Consider the following 22,243-nt stretch of genomic DNA (forward strand, 5'->3'; position numbering starts at 1 on the left):
TTGGCAACATATAGAGACGGTCCCTACCCGACAGCGGGCTCACAGTCTAGAAGGGGGAGACGGACAACACCAGAAGAGGTCAGAGGGCCATGGGGGAGGCTGTTCTGACAGAAAAATTTCCAGTGTTGAGTGGAGACACCGGCTCCAAAGACTAATCGGGGTGTGGCAGGGGGAGGGGGTGTAAATTTGATCCACTTCCTTGCCTGGTGCTTGTGACATACACAGAAAAGTATGCTAGAAAGCCACGCTCTAACAGTGGACTATTGTCAGAACGCTTTCCCCAGAACCCAGTGGGCAAAAGCGGGGCCGGTTGGTTTGACATCTTCATAAATACTAAGGAAGATGAGGCAGTGGATGGTAAAATCTCGAGACCGCTTGTCACCTACTGGCCTTTCGGGCCACCTCACAAACGTGAGCGACAGCAAACTGACAGCAGCCTGTTTGAGCACACGGATCACCAGACATTTCAGCGTGTGCGTGCGCAGGGGCTCACGCAAAGCAAAGGTGCTGAAAGCCACCCAGTTCTCTATCAGCTAGAAGACGAGCACTACGAATGAATGCAAATGAAATAAGGTTTGAGCTTTAAGGCGGCTGAAGCTAGAGACCAACAAGTCATGTGTGGCTGGGAGATGCCTTTGACAGTAGTTTGCTTTTTTGAGATGTCTCCATCTATCTCACCCAAGAGGGGGTGTAAACAATCACATACTAACGCAACCCGTTTCCATTTTATTAATTACAGTGACTATATATTGAGTAAACTCCAGCAATCAAATAATTTATCTAGAGAAGGCAAATGTCATATGCAATTTTAACACAGAAGCAAAAATATATTGTTCAATTTTTACAGCCCTCAAAGGCTTTTTTCTAAATTGACCACTGTTGTAGTAAATATTCAATCATCAACTCCGTTTGTTAAAACAGGTTATTCAGCCCATTTGCTAGGAATGAATTGATCCGGTTATGTCAGAGAATGGAAGAGGTGAGCCCAAGAGTCTCTTCTCTCATCCCAGTTCTCTCGGAAGCACGGGTTTAGCGGAGCTGCTTTTCTGCCAGCAAATGCAAGCTTGAAGCCCGGACGAGCCAACGTCGAGAACCAAGACCCCCCTGACCGAGGCCTGTTCGAGGATTAGAAAACTACAGCAGGGTAAGTGTGACCCCCCAAAACTTTGTCTGTGAGAGGTAGCGCAACCTCCAGACAGCCTTCCGAAGTCCCAAGAAGCTTCAAGGTAGCCTCGTTAGCGGGAGCATCAGAAGCAAGTTACTATTGTTGGGACTGATCCCAAACCAAGGAGTCTCCCAGGCTTTCACGAGCCAAGCTTGAGACCTGATAGGAAGCGGAAACAAGTTCTGGAAATAGTTCAGAAGGACGGATGTCTGCTCAGCTGGAGGTCAGAAAAGCGGGCTGGAGAGCGTTTGGCTATTTCCTTCTGTTTGGCTGCTTACGGGAGGGTGGGACCGATCCAAATCAGGTTGTACATAGAAAGTGGGGCAAATGTGTTCAACCCAGTTAACCTGCGTCTATCCCAGTGCTTAGAACAGTGTGTGACACATTGAAAGCACTTAACAAATGCTATCAAAAAACAAAACAAACCTGGGGTTCAGGAAGGAAGGGAGGGAGGTGGACCTAGTACCAGCTCCTGTGCCCTCTTTGGACTCTGGGCTCTACCCCCACCCCACTGGGGACAACACACTCACCAGGCAGGCTTGTGTTTGAAGCTATTCTAGCTGACCTTCCCCGACTTGACCCCCGATATTAGCACACAGGCACCAGTTGACCCAGGTTGCATCATCTTTGACCAAGGGACAGAGCTGCCTGCTCTACGAAATTGCATGTTTTTGCTTTCGGTTTGCTGGTATGTGCGTAGGCATTTTTACATTCGGGATACCTTTGGGTTGATTTAAAATAATTAATGTAGGAACCGGGCAGGAAAGGGATAAGTTCAAAGGCCCTGCGAGGGCTTCTTCAGTTGTGTGTAATCTGTAAGAGGGACAAAGGGATAAAAAAAAAATAGGTTAGTCTTGTACATAAGCCGCATCCTCAGGATGCTACTTATACACTGCGCAAATACTAATAATCTATAAACCCTTGGGAAGGGAGTGTCACTTCTTAAGCAAAAGAAGTCCATTTCATAACTCCAAAGCCACGCCTCCTCCCTAAGCAAACAGCAGCTCACAATAAGCAGGGTACCCTTCCCTCAACCAATTCAGAAAGTTTCCACTAGGCTACATTCCCAAATTAAAATAGTTCATTAGTTGGTCCGGACTTGGTTCCGTAAACCATTTAAGATGAATCACTGAACCGAAGATGCTCAGTTAGTGGAGGAAAGTAAAACTAAACATAACCCAAATCTATTAATGACTGTAAGCTACCGATGCAGATGAAGCTAATAGATCTAGTTTTAAAAACGGCTCGCATGATCTGTTCTCAGTAATTATTATCCTAGTTGAATCAGTGATAGAAGAAATAAGAGGGCTCCAGCCCCATTTACAAAAATGGTCTTGCCTTTCAGATGTTAAGTTTTAAACAGCACTTTCCGGGCCAAGCAGATCAAACAGTAGCAAGGCAGCAGGGCCCAAGGAAGAAAAAACAATACTTTGCCTTCCCCACCCTCCCGAATGAATAGATATAAATAAAGGGGAATAAGGGTTACAGGAGTGACTGGAGTCATTTGTTCAAATCATAGAGGGATGTGAGAAAGGAAGAAGTGATAACAGAGAGGACTGCGAGCTTTGTGCTTTTTTCCCCCCAGGCTCTCTTATCCCTCTCCCATAAACACCTTCACAGTGTGGCCATCAATCAATCAATCAATCAATCGTATTTATTGAGCGCTTACTGTGTGCAGAGCACTGTACTAAGCGCTTGGGAAGTACACATAGAGACAGTCCCTAACCATTGGGGCAGATAGAGGAATATTTCGTTCTAGGCATAGATCTGTCCCCATCATCACCAGTCACGGAGTACAGTGCGGAGATTTTTCTAAGATTTGCCTAAACTGCTATCTCTCTTTTCACACCAGAGTAAAACGGCGAACAAAACACAATGGAGAATCTGCGTTGTGTGGTCCTCCCCGGTTTTCAGGAAGTTTTCCAGGGCAGGCACCTCAGCTGGGGATAGGAAATAACCCGAGCTTTGCCCCAGGGGGAGGGGTCTGCACAGCCCACCCGGGGTATCCCCATCCCGGGACTACAATTTCCCAGTCCCTTGGGTCTATCTCTCACCAGTCGCTCCCTCGGGTCACGGACATCCATCCGCCTGCAACCACCCTAGATACTCCCTCTGCCCAGCTCCCCTGATGCCCAGGGCCTGAAATTCATGTTGAAAAAGCGCTGGGGGGGACAAGGCTGAGAACTTGAGTCTCCGGCCCGTGAAGGAGACAAGGGTTGGGGTATGGAGGTGGGAGTGGGCCTCATGGGTCCCCCCCCATCGCCTCCCCGCTCCCCCAACCTCCACCTGGAGGAAAGAAAAGCTGTCCCCTCCACGGCCCGTCCTTCATGCAAAAAGAAAGCGAAAAGCTCCTACCTCACTGGTACAGCAACCAGTAGCTCATCACTGTTTACTGAACCAACGCCATTGGGGGGCTACCAGATAAACCCACAGGGCCTGCCGCCTCAGCGTCGCTTGGTATTTCTGAGAAAACCCAAATGATTTAAAATGCATCCCTCTCCCCAGGCAAGGATGGAACAGAGGGATTCCAACCCATCCGTAAATCTTAAGATAGTTCCAACGGGAGGACCGCCTTTCTAAAAGCAGTTGTCCTTGACGCGTTTCCCTTCAGGATTTCGGCTCTTCCCTCCCAGCCAGTCTAGGCTTCAGCAGGAGAGAGGCAGACACCCCCTCCTTGTTGCCCTCAGGGACAAAAAACTCCCATGAATGGACACCTGGCAGCACCGCACAGAGACGTCAAAGGCCCGGTCCCAACTGCGCTCTGTGACTTAATCATTTTGACTAAAAATTATCTGGGAAGCAGTAAGGCATAGTGGATAGAGCACAGGCTGGGAGTCAGAAGGACCTGGGTTCTAATCCCGGCTCTGCCACTTGTCTGCTGTGTTACCTTGGGCAAATCACTCCACCTCTCTATGCCTGTTACCTCACCTGCAAAATGCGGATTAACACTGAGTCCCATGTGGAATGGACTGTGTCCAACCCTGATTAGCTTGTATCTACCCCAACACTTAGTATAGTGCCTGGCATATAGTAAGCTCTTAACCAATACCATTAAAAAAAAAAGGAAAGCTACCTAAATCTACTAGCAGCAGAAGGGCAGGGGCCCCACTCTCCAGAGACCCTTCACCAAGCAACCACTGGCACACCAATCAGTATATCACCACTGCACACTGCGTTTTCCTTACGACATGCGGAAATGGAAACGGGCAGCAGCCGCTCCACTATAACTTCTCCTGAGTAGGTGCTGCCTTAACAGGCAACCCCTCTAGATAAATATGCCAGAATGTCAAGTTTTGGCTCTTTTTGGAAACAAGCCCCAACTCTCCCATGCTCCTGAAAGACAGTCAGTGCGAGAGAGGAAGTGGGCAAGAAGTGGCCCTTAGAATAGCAGAGAGGCGAAGAGAAGGGTCCTAGCAGTCAGCCCCTGTGGAATCAATCAATCAATCAATCGTATTTGAGCGCTTACTGTGTGCAGAGCACTGGACTAAGCGCTTGGGAAGTACAAGTTGGCAACATACAGAGACAGTCCCTACCCAACAGTGGGCTCACAGTCTAAAAGGGGGAGACAGAGAACGAAACCAAACATACTAACAAAATAAAATAAATAGAATAGATATGTACAAGTAAAATAGAGTCATAAATATATACAAGCATATATACAGGAATGACAGACGAAACTTCAATGATGAAAATCATTGTCACTCACCTTCCACATCACAGCCGCTATCACACCCAGGAAAGCGAGGAAAAGTAAACCCATTTTCCCTTTACTGAATCGTGTCAATAGGAGAACTTTGGTCCAGTCCACCTTTGACTGGCTATTAGGCGGGTATCTGAGCTTGTTAGCAACTTCTCCTCTGAAGCTCCTGATTAAACAGGAACGGCGGTGGGAGAAGGTATCGAAACTGTGTTTCCCGTGGTATGCCCCCATTCCACTGGAACCTGAAAGTTATAGAGGAGTGGGAAAAAAAGGAGATTTGCTTTGTTAAGGTAAAGAACCACGACTGATCTGGTCATCCTCTATCGATCCTAGTGCTTAGCACAGTGCTTGGACTACAGTGGGCACTTAATACTTTCATTAATGTGGCCAAAGTGAGACCGATAAAGGTTTCCTAAAGTGCACTCCGGGAATGTCAGCTAAATTGGTGTTTTAAAAACTTTTCATGGGATCAAAAAGGAAAACACCTTCTCTCAGGAATACTTTATCAGCAGATTTCCCCCCAGGACAGGAAGCTACAACTGTTCCCTAGCCAAAGGCACATTCTTGGCCATGTTTCCTGAAGTCGGTCGGGGACTTCAGAGGACCCGCTTTGCTTTCTACGACAGGCTGCCCAAACCATTTGGTGATGCAGTCCTAGAAAGTGTGTCTGAGCAAACTGTACATCAGGTTCAGTAAACAGCGATGAGCTATGGGTTGCCCCACCACTGAGACAAGGTCTTTTCGCTTTCTTTCTACATGAAGGGTGAGCCAGGAAAGGGATAGCCTTTATATTTATTACTCTATTTATTTATTTATTTATTTTACTTGTACATTTCTATCCTACTTATTTTATTTTGTTGGTATGTTTGGTTCTGTTCTCCATCTCCCCCTTTTAGACTGTGAGCCCACTGTTGGGTAGGGACTGTCTCTATGTGATGCCAATTTGTACTTCCCAAGCGCTTAGTACAGTGCTCTGCACATAGTAAGCGCTCAATAAATACGATTGATTGATTGATTTTCCCCCAAGTGGAGGTCTGATTTGGGGGGAAGGGAGGCGGGGACATGAGTAACTTCCCAGAATTCATATTTATCATTAGGACCCCGATAAAGCTGAATCTTTGGTCAAATGTTAGTCTTTGTCTATGTGCACCTGGTGGTTGAAGAGGTTTGCCTGTGTGTGTGTGTGTTGAAGCCAAAGTGGGCATTTCCCAGCTTTCTTTATGTGGAAAGTAAAGGCAGCAGCAGGAAAACAGCGAGACTTAGTGGAATCAGAAGACCTGGGTTTTAATCCCAATTCTGCCACCTCTGATTCTTTAAATGGCATTTGTTCGGTGCTTACTATGTGTCGAACACTGTTCTAAGCGCTGGGGTAGGTACGAGTTAATTAGGTCAGACATATTCCATCTCACATGGGGCTCACAGTCTACGTAGGAGGGAGAACAGATATTTAATCCCCATTTTACAGTTTCGTGCTCACCAACTCCTCCGAATGGCAAACAGCTGAGAGTGAATTGCATAACCACGTCATTGACGGTGAACCCGCCGCTGGAGGTCTCGTCTATCATTCTCTTAATCAGCTGGGAGAAAGCACACACATATTTTTCTGTCAGGTGAAGGACTGATTATGTAATCCCCAGCATTCACCACCTCTGCCTAACCTGATCACCCTGTATTCCCCCCACCCCCAGCGCTTAGAACAGAGCTTTGCACATAGTAAGCGCTTAACAAATGCTATTATTATTATTGTATCCCCCCAGCGCTTAAAACAGTGCTTTGCACATAGTAAGCGCTTAACAAATGCTATTATTATTATTGTATCCCCCTAGCACTTAGAACAGTGCTTTGCACATAGTAAGCGCTTAACAAATGCTATTATTATTATTATTGTATCTCCCACAGCGCTCAGAACAGTGCTCTGCACACAGTAAGCGCTTAACAAATGCTATTATTATTATTATTATTATCCCCCCATCTAGTATCGCTGGTTGGGCAGCTGTCCACTCTGGCTGTTTTCCTACTCTTGAGTTTGGTATTTGCAGTGACTGATTCCCAAAGAGCAGTAGCTGCGGCATTTACTGAGCACCCACTTGGTGCAGTACCAAGTGTAAAAGGCACTTGGAAAGTTCAGAATAAAGTGAGAGTTTCCCTGCCCTCAAGAAGCTGAGACCGTAATGGGGGAAGACAGAGAATCCAGTCCTCTTTGTCAGATTTGGGGATAGTGAGAGGCTACCCCATCCAGCTTTAGAATGGGCTTTCCAAACTCTGAAATCTAACAAAACTATTCTGTAAGTTAAATTTACGAAGCAGCATGATCTAATGGAAAAAACCAGGGCCTGACAGAGGATCTGACTTCTAATCCTGGCTCTGCCCTTTGCTGCTATGTGACCTTGGGCAAGTCACTCAACTGTTCTGGGCCTCAGTTACCTCATTTGCAATCCTCCTTCCTCAAATTTAGACCATGAACCCCATGTGGTACAAGGACTGGGTCCAACCTGACTGTCTTATCTACCCTAGCAGTTAGTAGATAGTATAGTTCCTGGCACACAGTAAGCACTCAACAAGTACGATTAATACAAAAACAACAATAACAAAAAAAACCCCAACCAACCCAAAACCCCCAAAAAACAAAGAAACAAAAATTTCACTTCACCTCATGGCTTATTCATTCCCATGGTTTTAACTTTACCCAGTACTTGACACCCAAGGAGAACTTAATAAATACCACAAGTAGTATTATTAAATGCCTTTTTCTAGAATGGAGAAATCAAGTTCAGGACTGACCAAGTCAAACTGCCCCCGTCCAGGTTCCCTTTGGACCAGTCTACTTCAAAGAGAAGCCGTGTGGCCTAGTGGACAGAGCACGAGCTTTGGAGTCAAAAGGACTCCTGGGTTCTAATCCCGTCTCCACCACTTGTCTGCTGCGTGGCCTTGGGCAAGGCACTTAAATTCTCTGTGCCTCAGTTACCTTGTCTGTAAAATGGGGTTTAAGACTGTGAGCCCCATGTGGGACAGGGACTGTGTCCTGCCTGATTAGCTCTTATCTACCCCAGTGCTCAGTACAGTGCCTGGCACATAGTAAGTGCTTAAAAAATACCATAAAAAAATGGAGGCAGATGAATCAGGACTGGAGAACTTGTCACCCTTTCACACTGTGAGCCACTGCATCTCTTGCAACCCTTATATCTAGGGCTTCAACTGACAACCTGTTGAACAGGAGGAAAGGGAAGAACAGAGGGAGGACTGGGTCACAGCCCCATGGCCACCTGACCCAAGAGATGAAGACTCACTCAAGGAAATGGGCCACTGTTCTCAGTCATCAATGGTCTCCTCCTTGCCAAATCAAACCCCATGTTGCATGCTTGCATTCCAACTCCCACTCTATTATTGGAAAACTTCCTATTTGTAAATTATGATGTCCATTTCCTACTCCCTTCCTTGTTAGACTGTAAGCTTCTTGCATAGGAAGTGTGACTTTTATCTCTACTATAGTCTTCCCAAGTGCTTAGCACACAATGGGCGCTCAACAAATAAGCTTAGTGGCTAGGCTCAAACAACCTTTTCTTCTATGTGAAAGATGTAAACTTAAAGCTAAAACAGATGGTCAGGGTCATTCAAAAAGGTACCTGTTTGTTACGGGAAAACACATAAAAGGCCAGGGGCTTTTCTCGTTGATTGATGAACTTTACCGCCTCATCTGCATTCTTCACGAGTACTAATGGGAGGATTGGACCAAAAATCTCTTCTTGCATCACTCTGGATTCTGGGTTCACATCTGTGAGGACAGTTGGAGCTGTAATGAAAAAGAAACAGTCCCGTGGGTCAAAGGGGGTTAGAAGTACAGAAAATTGGTGTGGAAGCTTTACCTTCTCCTTGGGAGGAACAGAAATTGGCCAGGCATGAACTACGTGCCAGGCACTGAACTAAACACTCACATAGATACAAGCTAATTAGGTTGGACACAGTCCCTAACCCACATGGGGCTCACAATCTTTATCCTCTTTTTGACAGATGAGGTGACTGAGGCACAGAAAAGTGAAGTGAATTGCCCAAGGTCACAGAGCAGGCAAGTGGTGGAGTTGGAATTAGAACCCAAGTCCTTTTGTCTCTTAGGCCCATGCTCTATCCATTAGACCACGTTGCTTATCCAGCTCCTTAGGGAAAACATCACAAAAACAAGAATCAGGGCCTCAAAAGGAGAGCATTTAAATAACTGGGCAACAAAAATCCACCATGAATGCCAACTTGTCCCAGGAACTCAAAAGTGGCTAAAACAGAGGATGCCTTAGAGACAGGAATAAATAGGGAATGGCAGCAAAAGGAGAAGCCAACAAATCCACTTTTCCCAGAGCAAGAGAAAGAAGATACCGAGATAGCGGGTAGCTTCATCTGACTCTCCTCCAAAGGCTATCTTCTGTCCTTCGAGCAAACTTGTTAACCTTTTAAAGTGGCGAACGTTGATGATCCTTTCATAGTCAGGTGACTTTTTGATATCTTCTCCGTAGAATTCCTAGGAAAAAAGGGCAGTACTGAGCAAATAACATTAAGGAGGGAAAAAAATAGTGCTTGACACACAGTAGCCGCTTAAATATAAAAACAGTAATAATAATACTCCCCTAAAACTCTTCGGGGGTGTGATCAGAAGCCTTGGGTACCAACCACTCCAGTGGACAAGGTGAACACACACCCACACCTCATACAATAGTGGAGGCTTCCCAGAAGAAAATTCACCCCCATTTATAAACAAAATCCTCTAAATGTAGACGTTTCTTAATAGTCAGCTTCCAGTCACATTTCCACTCAAACCCAACAGGGGACTGACTGACCCAGCATGCTTTCTGTTGGGAAATCTCCAGGAAGCAACTTGTTGAATGACTGCAAACCAATAATGTGTGACCTTGGACAAGTCACTTCACTTCTCTGGGCCTCAGTTTCTTCACCGGTAAAATGGTGATGTGGTACCTATTCTCTCTCCCACTTAAAGACGGCGAGCCCATGTTGGGCAGGGACCGTGTCCATCCTGTTTATCTTAATAATGATGGCATTTATTAAGCGCTTACTATGTGCCAAGCACTGTGCTGAGCGCTGATCTACAGTGCTCGAACATAGTAAGTGCTTAACAAATACCATTAACGTCACCTTGAGAGTTTGGCCTAGGAGATAGCAGCTGCCTGGATGAGCTCGGGATGCAGGGCCACTCTCCCCCAGTCTCTCCAGCCCCGAGGGACTGTAGGACAGGTCATCAATCCAGCGGACATGGTGATGCTCGGGGAGCCTCTGAAGGAGGACTGCTGGTCTGTGGCGCCAAATCAATTACCTCTACCTTCCAGGGCACTCTCTCCGCAGGGGTCGGATAGTGTTGAGGGATAGAGACGCGATTGATGAAGGCTACTCTGAATTGGGAATCGCTGCACAGAATTCCTTTCCCGGATTACGCCTTGCCGAGAGCAGCATCGGGCATACGATGGTCCAAAAAACAGTCAAAGGAGGAGAAGGAGTACTTAGGACATCACAAGGGTAAGTGGGAGGGATTTCAGGGAGCTACCAAGCCCCCAACACCAAACAGCTGTTAGTCAAAGCTCCCCTTTGGGCCTGGGCCCAATTTTATTAAGGACTCTCTCACACACATGCATACACATCCCAAACCCCACCTCCCCAGTTCTCCCAGCTCCACCCATTTCTAATGATTAAAAAAGAGCTCTGCCTGTAATCCCCAAGGTTAGGACCGTGAAATGCAGGCTGAAGAACGGGGTTATGGGGTCCCCACTGCCCGTTCGCAGAACCACATGCTTATAAAGCACGCTGGAGCAGCAGGAGCCCTCACCTTCAGCATCTCTTTAATCTTCTGGACGATTTGGTTCTGGATGGCTGGCTCACACAGTATGTAGTCAGGGGCGATGCAGGTCTGCCCGCAATTCATGTACTTTCCCCAGGTTATGCGCCTGAGGAGAAATATGCAAATGCTCAACCAACATGTCCCCAACTAGCATCCAGTGTACAAGCACTACAGCCTGGCCTGACATTTACCTTTACAGCTGTTGCTCAGCCTTCTGGGCACCTGAGGCACAGACCAACGCCGCACCTTGCCCCATTCCCTGGGGGAGAGTTCTGATCTCCTACTCTGCCCAACTGGATGGGGGGCCAGGGCAGTGCTAGCACAAATAGCTTCTTGCCTTCTGTCAGTTATTTTAGCCTGATGCCCAGCTGGCAGAGTACACAGGCAGCGGAGGGGGAGGGAACCCTGGATGGAAGCGGGTGACCTTTGCTCTGGACACGGGCAAGAGTGAAAGGGGTAAAGGTAAAAGAGATCAGGAGAGAACACCCTGGCCCTCCTGAATAATAACACTTTACCTTATCACAACAGCAAATACTCTCTCTAGACTCTAAATGGAAAACAATGCTCTCCACACCACAGTTCTTTTTTAGTTTTTGATGGCTTTCGTTTCGTGCTACAAGCTAATCAGGCCTCTGTCCCACATGGGCTCACAGTCTTAATCCCCAATTTACCCACAAGGTAGCTGAGCCACAGAGAAGTGGTTTGCCCAAGGTCACGCAGCCCACAAGTGACGGAGCCGGGATTGGAACCCGGTTCCTTCCGACTCCCAGGCCCGTTTTTTATCCACTAGGCCACACTGCTTCTCTGTGCAGGTTCTTCCACCATCATTAGACTTTGGCAGTTGGTTCAAATAGCTGTTCAATAACAAGAGGAAGGAGTTGGACTTGCTCAAGTCTAGAAAAATGCAGGCCCAACCAAGTCCTTGGTAAGAAGCATTCCCCAGTCCTGGTGGGTGGGTGGGCTTAGAATAAATGTTCACCCTCATCACACGCTGCCCACAGGTGCTTTCATGAAGGCGTTATAGAAGCCAGTCCCACCCACTGGATTTTTTTTCCTCTTCCCAACAGGGTGGGCAAAACACAGGCTGGTGCCAGGATCCGGCGAGGCTCTGAAGATTCCCAAGGCCCCGATCAGCAATCTTCGCCCACCTCAGGCCCCAGAGCCCCAGCAGGGGCCCCAGGTGCCTGACCTGGGCCCCTCCAGAGCTCCAGATGTAGCGAGTCATCACGGCTGACCAGGTACCAAGTTTGGCAGGTGAGAATGCAACCCCTCCTGCTCACACTGGAGGGACAAATGTTGTCAGTTCCTTTCAGATATTGGAAGCCAAAAGGACATAACTTATGGGCCAGGAAGGGATGGCCAACTTTTATGTTCCTCTTCCCTCCTACTGTGAGCCCAATGTGGGACACAGATTGTGTCCAACCTCATAACTTTTATCTACCCCACCACATAGATGAGTGCTGGACACATAATAAGTGCTTAACCAATACAATAATAATAATAATAATATTTGATGTCCAATCAGTTCTTTCTTCAGGTGTAAAGGGAAAGATGGCCATTCCATTTCATCCCAAGGAAGGTTTCACTAAACCCCCTGCTTGGGCAGTGAATACTTCCCACCATCCCAATGCCAACTTACTCATCGTATCTCCATCTCATCTGTCTAGCTGCCACCTCCTTGCCCACTTCATCTCCTCTGGCTTGGAACTCCCTCCCCCAATATATATATATGCCAGACCAACACTCTCCCCACTTTCAAAGCCTTATTAAAATCACAACTCCTCCAGGGGCCTTCTCCAATTTGGCCTTCTTTTCCCCTACTCCCTCTCCCTTCTGCATCATCTAGCACTTGTATCTGTCCCCTTTTTGATCTTCAGCCCCTCAGCCCCACACCATTTATGTATATATCCTAATTTATTTTAATGTCTGAGTCCCTCTAAACTGAAAGCTCCTTGTGGGAGGGAACACGACTACCAACTTTGTTGTGTACTCTCCCAAATACTTTGTACTGTGATCTGCACACAGTAAGCGCTCAATAAATACCATGACTGATTATGAGATCAGAAAACGATCAGTCAGCATAAATCCTTGAAACTTACAAACACTGCTGACAGTAGACATCAGTACCCCTCGCACACCAACAGCTATTATTAATAATAATAATTATGGTATTTGTTAAGGCACTGTACTAAGCGCTGGGATAGATACATGCAAATGTGATGCCAATTTGTACTTCCCAAGCGCTTAGTACAGTGCTCTGCACATAGTAAGCGCTCAATAAATACGATTGATTGATTGATTGATTGATTGAAATCAGGTTGGATAGTCTCTTGTCCCACATGGGGCTCACAATCTCAATCCCCATTTTACAGATGAGGTCACCGAGGCCCAGAGAAGTTAAGTGCCTTGCCCAAGGTCGCACAGCAAACAAGTGACTCAGCCGGAATTAGAACCCGTGACCTTCGGACTCCCAAGCCTGGGAAGCTAAATGACAGGTCTACGTGGAAACAATGAGATCTGCTTAAATTTCAAAATATTACTTTGGGAAAGGGAGGATAAACAAAGTTAACCATCAGGAGGTAATCTTTTACGAGGATGTTCCTAACACATTCTCATTACAGGATAAGTGTTTGCTTAATACTCTCATGAAGAAATGCTCCTTTTGGGGACCCAGGACCGATCTGCCAGTGAGGCTGCTCAGGCATGATTGAAGAAGGCCAAAATTCAAAGAAAGAATGCCCAGATAATGATCTAGTCCAGCTTAAGATAAGAAAGGAGGGCCCTGGAGGGGGAGGGGTTGACAGGGTGTTCAGGGATTATGTCGATAAAAGAGAAGTGGACTTGTACCCTCTGCAGTTCCATTTTAAAGAGTAATGGAGATGAAGGCATTCGACATAGGAAAATGCCCTCCCCACCCCCACAGTGTGACTTTGAGAGGCTTTTTAAAGGAGAGAAAATGGCAATTTCTCCTTCCCTCTGGAGGATTGTCTCCCTGTTTCGGAGTAAAAGTAAACCCTAATTGCACTGATGAATGCGTGTGAGAGTAACAGAGCTGCACAATCCACAGTAACATCTAGGAAGTGCACCCACCGTAAAAAGGACTAGGAAGAAAACCTGAAGGTTAATTCAGACACAGTGCCTGTCCCATAATCTAAAGCAATGGCTCCCAACTTCTGACTTCCAGGCTCACCATCAGCTGTGTCCTTCTCATCTTCCTACTTAATCCACTCTCTGCTCACTACACCCCAGTTGACTGGCTTCACTCCTCCCTCCTTCCACCTCTAACTGTATCACATTCACCCCTTTGCTTGTGTGGATCACCCTCCCATCTTGTCAGAAGACCACAGCTCTCCCCATCTTCAAAGCCCTCCTGAAAGCCCATCTTCTCCCTGAATTATCATGCCACTTACCACTTGTGTTTAAGCACCTAAGAATATCTTGATCTAAATAATTTGCATCGCTTTCTCCAGATACACTTCTAAAAGAAGTTTTGGCATTTTTTCTGAGGATAATCAACAGGGTGTGTCTTTCTGTCTCTCCCTTTAGATAGTAGGCTCCTTGAGAGCAGGGGGCCACATCAATGATTCAGTGGTATTTATTGAGCGCTTACTATGTGCAGAGTACAGTACTAAGGACTTGTAAGAGTACAATACAACAGAATTAGTGGACAGGTCGCTTCCCAAAATGAGCTGACATCATCTACTTTTATTGTAGTCTCCCAAGTACTTAGAATAATCCTCTGCAGGTGCTCTGCAATGGGTCATTGACTCATCAATGTGGAATAGACAGAGGGAAGCACTGTAATAATGCTATTAAATTGTATGCTCTCTGAGGGCAGTATTAGGCTCCTCTTGTACTTATCCCCTGAATGGTACAGAACTCGGCACTCAGTGGGCACTCAGTTAACACCATTGATGCCAGTGAATGCAGAAGCAGTACCTCCAAACCTAGCCCTCGTCCCTTATGCAAAAAATCCAACCCCAGAGAGCGAGTCTCACCTACAAGCAACATCAAGGTCACAGTCCTTATCGACATAACAGGGGCTCTTCCCTCCCAGCTCCAGAGTCACGGGGGTCAGGTGCTTGCTGGCCGCTTCCATGACTATTTTGCCAACGTTGCAGCCTCCCGTGTAGAGAATGTGGTCGAACCTCTCCTTCAGAAGGTCAGTGGCCTCCTTAACACCACCATTAACAACCTGGTACAACTCCTAAGAGAAACAGAAAGATGCAGGCAGAAGTCTGGGGTAACAAAGTACTACACTTCCCTTCCATTTTTTTGTCGCTCACTCTCCCTTTCCTAGTAGACCCGTTTCTAAACGTCGCTTCACATTTCTCTGCTGAAAAGGGAGAAGATAATATTCTCCTCATCTACTGGAATCTCCTCCCATCAGCTCCCCAGCAGCCACTCATACTTCTCAGACTTGCAGCACGTCTACGACGGTCCTTACTGGGGTAGGAACAAAGCAGACTCATTCATCCCTGCTTCTCTGCGGACCACTGTCATCACCAGACCTTAAATGGGCAGGGGGTAGAAAATGGGCTAAAGTAAGTCCACAGTGATAGGGGAATCACTGGCAGTCGGGATTTTACGATTCAGAAAACCCTCCCAGTTCTTCCTCTTCTCCAAAAAGTGAATGTCTGAAACAGAAGAGGCGGGGTTACCAAAATAGTATGCGTAGCGCTATTATTCTCAATAGGTCAATCCACCAGAGTTCAGGGAAAAGGCAGAGAGCTGCTACGAACAGAAATGGGAGGCTCAGAATTTCAGTGGGGAGAAAGATTATAATCCTGACATTCTATATACTATGAATATATTTTTGACGCTCTTTTCAAAATCTCCTCATGATGAAATCTGAGACGCTGGTGATTATTTAGAGGAAAAAAAGTGGGGGGGAGGGGGAAAAAGCAAGGCTGTACAGTAAGACTACACAGTCCCAGATTTATTGTGATTCAACATCTGGCCTCTTATTGAGCACCAAGAGACCTATTAACACAGAGCTGGCCAAGAGCCATCTCAGAGATGGGAACCTCCTGAGGTTTATGGACTTGTTATTATACCCGAGATTTTTGAGTGGGAGTTATAAGGGGACAGTGCTATATTATGAATCTACTTATTGAGAGCTGAATAGATGCCTTGACTATGAAACAGCACGTACACATTGGGTTTTCAGTGTAGACTAGGTGAGTTGCACGGCAGGTTGAGCCAGGTTCATTTCAATGTTCTAATTACAGGGACTGCAGTCCCCACTGAACCCTCTCCACCGGCGGCATTGACTTTGAACCGAAGGCCCACTGTACTACATGGTCTGTGCCACTATTTTCAGCTCACAAATACAATTGGGGCCAAATGAGAAGAAGGTGTATCTGTCCCACCAAAGTGCACAACAGCAGTGGTCTGATTCCTCTGGATTCTCTTCCTAATGCAGTCTACTGGTCTACTTCCTTGGTTAACTCTGTTATGAGGGTTTTGCAAATAAAAATAGGATTCTCTGCCACCTCAATGTATACAAGCAGAAAGATTAGTACCGGCCTCAATATACAAATACCTTGAGGAAGTACAGTGCTTACCTTGTCTAAATATTGTGGGAGGATCTTGGCCAAGAGACTGGCTGTGTTTTCACTCAGTTCAGATGGCTTGATTATTGCAGCGTTCCCTAAACAATAAAAAAAAACCAGGCCTATAGTCTTCCTCTTTGACTGCAAAAACCCGGAATGCAACTCTGTCTCTCCATGCCTCATACCACCTCCTTCCATCAGAAACCCCTGGGTCACACAGATTTCATTTTGGGTGTGTGGGATGGAAAGGGGTGGCGGGGGTGGGGGAAGGAAGGGAGGGAGGGAGAGAATGTTTATCTCCTCTGTTATTTTGACTACATTTGTGATTGGGTAAGGATAATATTGATCGTGCTTTTGTTAGTGACAGGCAGCCTCCTCTCCTACTTCCCTGGGTCCCTCTGGAAAGGAGCTCTGATTACTCCCACACAGAAATCTAATCTCCTCATGCTCCTCCCTATTTGTCAGCAGGCAGTCCCGCCTGCCCCAAGCAGGCATGTTATTTTTCTGGAGTCTGCACAGTTGATTAACATAGCCATTGGCATTTAGCAAGAGCTTTAAAAACACCTAGTAGTAGAGCCCAGTGAGGTAGCTATTGCCATCAGGCCCTTTATATGAACATGGAAACTGAGGCCCTGAGAAGCTAAATCTTGGATCACGCTGCAACAGAGCTAGAATCTCAGCTGACCCTTGTTGAGGCCACTGAATCTTGAGAGCTTTACAAATATGATGAGTTGGGTCAGTGTATACCCTGAGCACTTCAGCAGAAAAGAATTAGGAAATTGCCAGGCATTATCAAGGCACAGGTTTCTGGTGTAAGTCAATAACAACCAAGAACAAAACCACTACTCACTTACTCTACACTTTTCGTCCAAACCATCCATTTGAGAAAACAGTACCCTCCCAATAAACCAGGAAGGTAAATCCCATACCTGCAGAAATGGCTCCTATTAATGGTTGCAGAGTAAGGACAATAGGATAGTTCCAAGCCCCTATAATCAAGATCACTCCCAATGGCTCTGAGTGGATGTAGGCCTCATCCATCATGGTCAAGAGGTTCTTCTTCACAGGCTCCGGAGCAGCCCATTCGGGAAGTTTCTCCAGCACGAGGTCAATCTCCCCAAGGATGCCTATGACTTCATGGCTGTAGGCATTGTATTCACTCTATGAAATACAGGTCATCGAAAAATGACTAAATGGCCAGGAGACAATATCCAAAGATTACTCCAGAGGTCACACAGATATCTTGGGCAAGTACTTTCTGATAAACAGACAGTTGTATTTCAGGGGCACATATTGAATGCAGTGCACTATATTAAGCACTTTGGGAAAACCAAAAGACACTTTTGCTGGGTTCACAATTTATTTGGGGGTATCCATATTACGTACTCACACTTTTGGAAAAAAAACCTGTTCCATCTATATCATGCTTCCTTCTCTCCTCTATCACTGTGAGCCCCATATGGGACAGGGACTGTGTCCGATCAGATCTGCTTGTATCCACCCCAGAGCCTAATGCGGTGCCAGGCACACAGTAAGTACTTACCAAATATCACAATTATTATCACTGTTTCCTTTCCAGGGGCAGGGACTGGGGAATGGTATTGATCACTGGGGGGTGGGGGGAAAAGAGGGGTGACCACTGACCCCCTCATTCCCTAGCCCCACCCTCAGCAGTCATGCTCCACTTTACTGTATGGATGGGGGTTCAAGGCACAAGGACAATAACTCTCCGACAAGATCCTGACCCAATCCTGATCTGATCCTGGCCCAATCTCACAACCCCACACAACAGGCCCCCCTTGGAGACTAGGCTAGGTCAGGAATTCTGAAGGAATCTAGGTCACGTCCTCGACTCCTAAAGTCCCTCTTGACCTCTAAATAATAATAATAATAGCATTTGTTAAGTGCTTACTATGTGCAAAGAACTGTCCTAAGCGCTGGGAAGGATACAAGGTAATCAGGTTGTCCCACGTGAGGCTCACGGTCCTAATCCCCATTTTACGGATGAGGTAACTGAGGCACAGAGAAATGAAGTGACTTGCCCAAAGTCAGACAGCTGACAAGTGGCAGAGCTGGGATTTGAACCCATGACCACGTCTAAAGCTTGTCAGCGAAGGGAGCTTGCAGAAAACCTTAGGGAACACAATACCTTGTTCAGATCTCTTGAAATAGCTCCTAGGATCTCCTTCTCCTTCTCTTTGATCATTTGCTGAAGGGCCTTTAACTGCTGGATTCGGAATTTCAAGGGACGGGACCGACCCGAAGCGAACGCATCCCGGGCTCGCTGGACGATCTTCTCCATGGCTTCTGGGCAACTATTGAAAGTGTGTGTGGGGGGAAAAAAAAAAAAGCCCTGAGCTCCCTCCGTCATCATCTGGGGGTGGGACGAGAGTAGGCCACGGGTCCGAAACCCTCCCCTTCCACTTCCTGGCCCCGAAAGTGGATTTGGGACATTGGACCGTCCAGGCCATACGTGACCAACTGTCATTCATTCATTCGTATTTATGGGGCGCTTACTGCGTGCATTCAATCAATTGCATTTATTGAGCGCTTAACTGTGTGCAGAGCACTGTACTAAGCGCTTGGGAAGTACAAGTTGGCAACATATAGAGACAGTCCCTACCCAACAGCAGGCTCACAGTCTAGAAGGGGGAGACATTTGTTCATTCATTGATTCAATCGTATTTATTGAGCGCTTACCGCACGCGGAGCGCTGCACTAAGCGCTTGGGAAGGACAGATCGTCCCCTTCTAGACTGTGAGCCCACTGTTGGGTAGGGACCGTCTCTATATGTTGCCAACATGTGCTTCCCAAGCGCTTAGTACAGCACTCTGCACGCGGTAAGTGCTCAATAAATACGACTGAATGGCCAGGGGCGGTCCCTACGCCACGATGGGGCTCAGCACTTGTTGGCTGCTAGGGGGTGCCCGGCGCTGAGGGGGGTTTTCAGGTGGGAAAGGGGCGGGGGGGTGGGGGGGAGTGGTCGGTCAATCAATCAATCAATCAATCGTATTTATTGAGCGCTTACTGTGTGCAGAGCACTGGACTAAGCGCTTGGGAAGTACAACTTGGCAACATATAGAGACAGTCAATCAATCAATCAATCGCATTTATTGAGCGCTTACTGTGTGCAGAGCACTGGACTAAGCGCTTGGGAAGTACAAGTTGGCAACATATAGAGACAGTCAATCAATCAATCGTCTCCCTCTCCATCCTCCCATCTTACCTCCTTCCCTTCCCCACAGCACCTTTATATATGTATATATGTTGGTACATATTTATTACTCTATTTATTTATCTTGTACATATCTATTCTATTTATTTTATTTTGTTAGTATGTTTGGTTTTGTTCTCTGTCTCCCCCTTCTAGACTGTGAGCCCACTGTTGGGTAGGGACTGTCTCTATGTGTTGCCGACTTGTACTTCCCAAGCGCTTAGTCCAGTGCTCTGCACACAGTAAGCGCTCAATAAATATGATTGATTGATTTTACTTGTGCATACCTATTCTATTTATTTTATTTTGTTAGTATGTTTGGTTTTGTTCTCTGTCCCCCCCTTTTAGACTGTGAGCCCACTGTTGGGTAGGGACTATGTGTTGCCGACTTGTACTTCCCAAGCGCTTAGCACATTCATTCATCCAATCGTATTTATTGAGCGCTTACTGTGTGCAGAGCACTGGACTAAGCGCTTGGGAAGTACAAGTTGGCAACATATAGAGACAGTCAATCAACAAATCAATCAATCGTATTTATTGAGCGCTTACTGTGTGCAGAGCACTGGACTAAGCGCTTGGGAAGTACAAGTCGGCAACATCTAGAGACAGTCCCTACCCAACAGTGGGCTCACAGTCTAGCAGGGGGAGACAGAGAACAGAACAAAACATATTAACAAAATAAAATAAATAGAATAAATATGTACAAATAAAATAGAGTAATAAATACATACAAACATATATATATATATATATATATATACAGGTGCTGTGGGGAGGGGAAGGAGGTAAGGCGGGGGGGATGGAGAAGGGGAGGAGGAGGAGAGGAAGGAGGGGGCTCAGTGTGGGAAGGCCTCCTGGAGGAGGTGAGCTCTCAATCAATCGTATTTATTGAGTGCTGTGTGCAGAGCACTGTACTAGGCGCTTGGGAAGTACAAGTTGGCAACATATAGAGACAGTCCCTACCCAACAGTGGGTTCACAGTCTAAAAGGGGGAAGACAGAGAACAAAACCAAACATACTAACAAAACAAAATAAATAGAATGGGTATGTACAAGTAAAATAAATAAATAAATAGGGTAATAAATATGTATATGCACAAATACAATCGTATTTATTGAGCGCTTACTGTGTGCAGAGCACTGGACTAGGCGCTTGGGAAGTCCAAGTTGGCAACATAGAGAGACAGTCCCTACCCAACAGTGGGCTCACAGTCTAAAAGGGGGAGACAGAGAACAAAACCAAACATACTAACAAAATAAAATAAATAGCATGGGTATGTACAAGTAAAATAAATAGAGTAATAAATATGTATATGTACAATCAATCGTATTTATTGAGCGCTTACTGTGTGCAGAGCACTGGACTAGGCGCTTGGGAAGTCCAAGTTGGCAACATCTAGAGACAGTCCCTACCCAACAGTGGGCTCACAGTCTAAAAGGGGGAAGACAGAGAACAAAACCAAACATACTAACAAAATAAAATAAATAGAATGGGTATGTACAAGTAAAATAAATAGAGTAATAAATATGTATATGTACAATCAGTCGTATTTATTGAGCGCTTACTGTGTGCAGAGCACTGGACTAGGCGCTTGGGAAGTACAAGTTGGCAACATAAAGAGACAGTCCCTACCCAACAGCGGGCTCACAGTCTAAAAGGGGGAAGACAGAGAACAAAACCAAACATACTAACAAAATAAAATAAATAGAATGGGTATGTACAAGTAAAATAAATAGAGTAATAAATATGTATATGTACAATCAGTCGTATTTATTGAGCGCTTACTGTGTGCAGAGCACTGGACTAGGCGCTTGGGAAGTCCAAGTTGGCAACATAAAGAGACAGTCCCTACCCAACAGCGGGCTCACAGTCTAAAAGGGGGAAGACAGAGAGCAAAACCAAACACACTAACAAAATAAGCGCTTGGGAAGTCCAAGTTGGCAACATCTAGAGACAGTCCCTACCCAACAGCGGGCTCACAGTCTAAAAGGGGGAAGACAGAGAGCCAAACCAAACATACTAACAAAATAAAATAAATAGAATGGGTATGTACAAGTAAAATAGAGTAATAAATATGCATATGTACAATCAATCGTATTTATTGAGCGCTTACTGCGTGCAGAGCACTGGACTAGGCGCTTGGGAAGTCCAAGTTGGCAACATAGAGAGACAGTCCCTACCCAACAGTGGGCTCACAGTCTAAAAGGGCTCTCAGTAGTCCAGTGCTCTGCACAGAGTAAGCGCTCAATAAATACGATTGATAACGCCCCGCCCTGGCCGACCCCCCCAGGCCGATGAAGACCCCCTCCTCAGCCTTCCTCCATGGCGACGACCCCCCTCCCAGGCACTCACCCACCCTGTCAGGGCCCGCTGTCTCCCCTCAGCCCTCCAACGCAGTCCGGCCGAGAAGTGGGCGGGGCCTCCCTTCGGAACGCAACCCTATTGGCTGCTTCCGCGTCACGTGGTCCGCCCCCCCCCCGGCTGAGGAGAAGGACAGCCAGGCGACGCCCAGGCGAGTGAGGGGGCCTGCTTTTGAAGGAAAAAGCGAGGTTAATGAACTAATTAATTAATGATGACACTTATTAATAACAACAATGGCATTTATCAAGCGCTTCCTATGTGCAAAGCACTGTTCTAAGCGCTGGGGAGGTCACAAGGTGATCAGGGGGAAGCAGCGTGGCTCAGTGGAAAGAGCCCGGGCTTTGGGGTCAGAGGTCAGGGGTTCGAATCCCGGCTCTGCCACTTGTCAGCTGGGTGACTTTGGGTAAGTCACTTC

The 22,243-nt window shown here is 46.5% G+C and overlaps 1 protein-coding gene across 4 annotated transcripts; it reads right to left on the reverse strand.

Moving 5' to 3' along the window:
- Window positions 1–703: 703 nt before the first annotated feature.
- On the reverse strand, window positions 704–21,899 carry ALDH3A2 (aldehyde dehydrogenase 3 family member A2). 4 transcript variants are annotated; one of them, XM_038759133.1, is made up of 12 exons: window positions 21,824–21,899; window positions 18,403–18,568; window positions 17,183–17,414; window positions 16,266–16,351; window positions 14,697–14,905; window positions 10,687–10,804; window positions 9,231–9,372; window positions 8,489–8,655; window positions 6,343–6,442; window positions 4,872–5,107; window positions 3,521–3,628; window positions 704–1,978 (listed from the first exon to the last, which is right to left on the reverse strand). In XM_038759133.1, exons 2-11 carry the CDS (start codon window positions 18,553–18,555, stop codon window positions 3,548–3,550), a joined length of 1,524 nt encoding a protein of 507 aa, XP_038615061.1. In that variant the 5' UTR covers window positions 18,556–18,568; window positions 21,824–21,899; the 3' UTR covers window positions 704–1,978; window positions 3,521–3,547. The 4 variants fall into 4 exon arrangements, with proteins under 4 accessions (XP_038615061.1, XP_038615060.1, XP_038615062.1 ...); XM_038759132.1 differs by having other exon boundaries at window positions 21,820–21,878; XM_038759134.1 differs by lacking the exon at window positions 21,824–21,899 and adding an exon at window positions 19,379–19,389.
- Between the last annotated feature and the right edge of the window lie 344 nt (window positions 21,900–22,243).

This window comes from Tachyglossus aculeatus, chromosome 17 (assembly GCF_015852505.1).
Source record: "Tachyglossus aculeatus isolate mTacAcu1 chromosome 17, mTacAcu1.pri, whole genome shotgun sequence".
NCBI classification, from domain to species: Eukaryota; Metazoa; Chordata; class Mammalia; order Monotremata; family Tachyglossidae; genus Tachyglossus; species Tachyglossus aculeatus.

What these genes read in the sequence shown, in the direction of transcription:
- ALDH3A2 (XM_038759133.1), bottom strand. Translation starts at nt 18,555, where the DNA reads ATGGAGAAGATCGTCCAGCGAGCCCGGGATGCGTTCGCTTCGGGTCGG. An exon ending in GACCTTGATGTTGCTTGTAG is followed by an intron (nt 10,805 to 14,696) that starts GTGAGACTCGCT and finishes ATTTCTCCTCAG; the next exon opens with GCGCATAACCTGGGGAAAGT. An exon ending in TGAAGCTACCCGCTATCTCG is followed by an intron (nt 8,656 to 9,230) that starts GTATCTTCTTTC and finishes TTTTCATTACAG; the next exon opens with CTCCAACTGTCCTCACAGAT.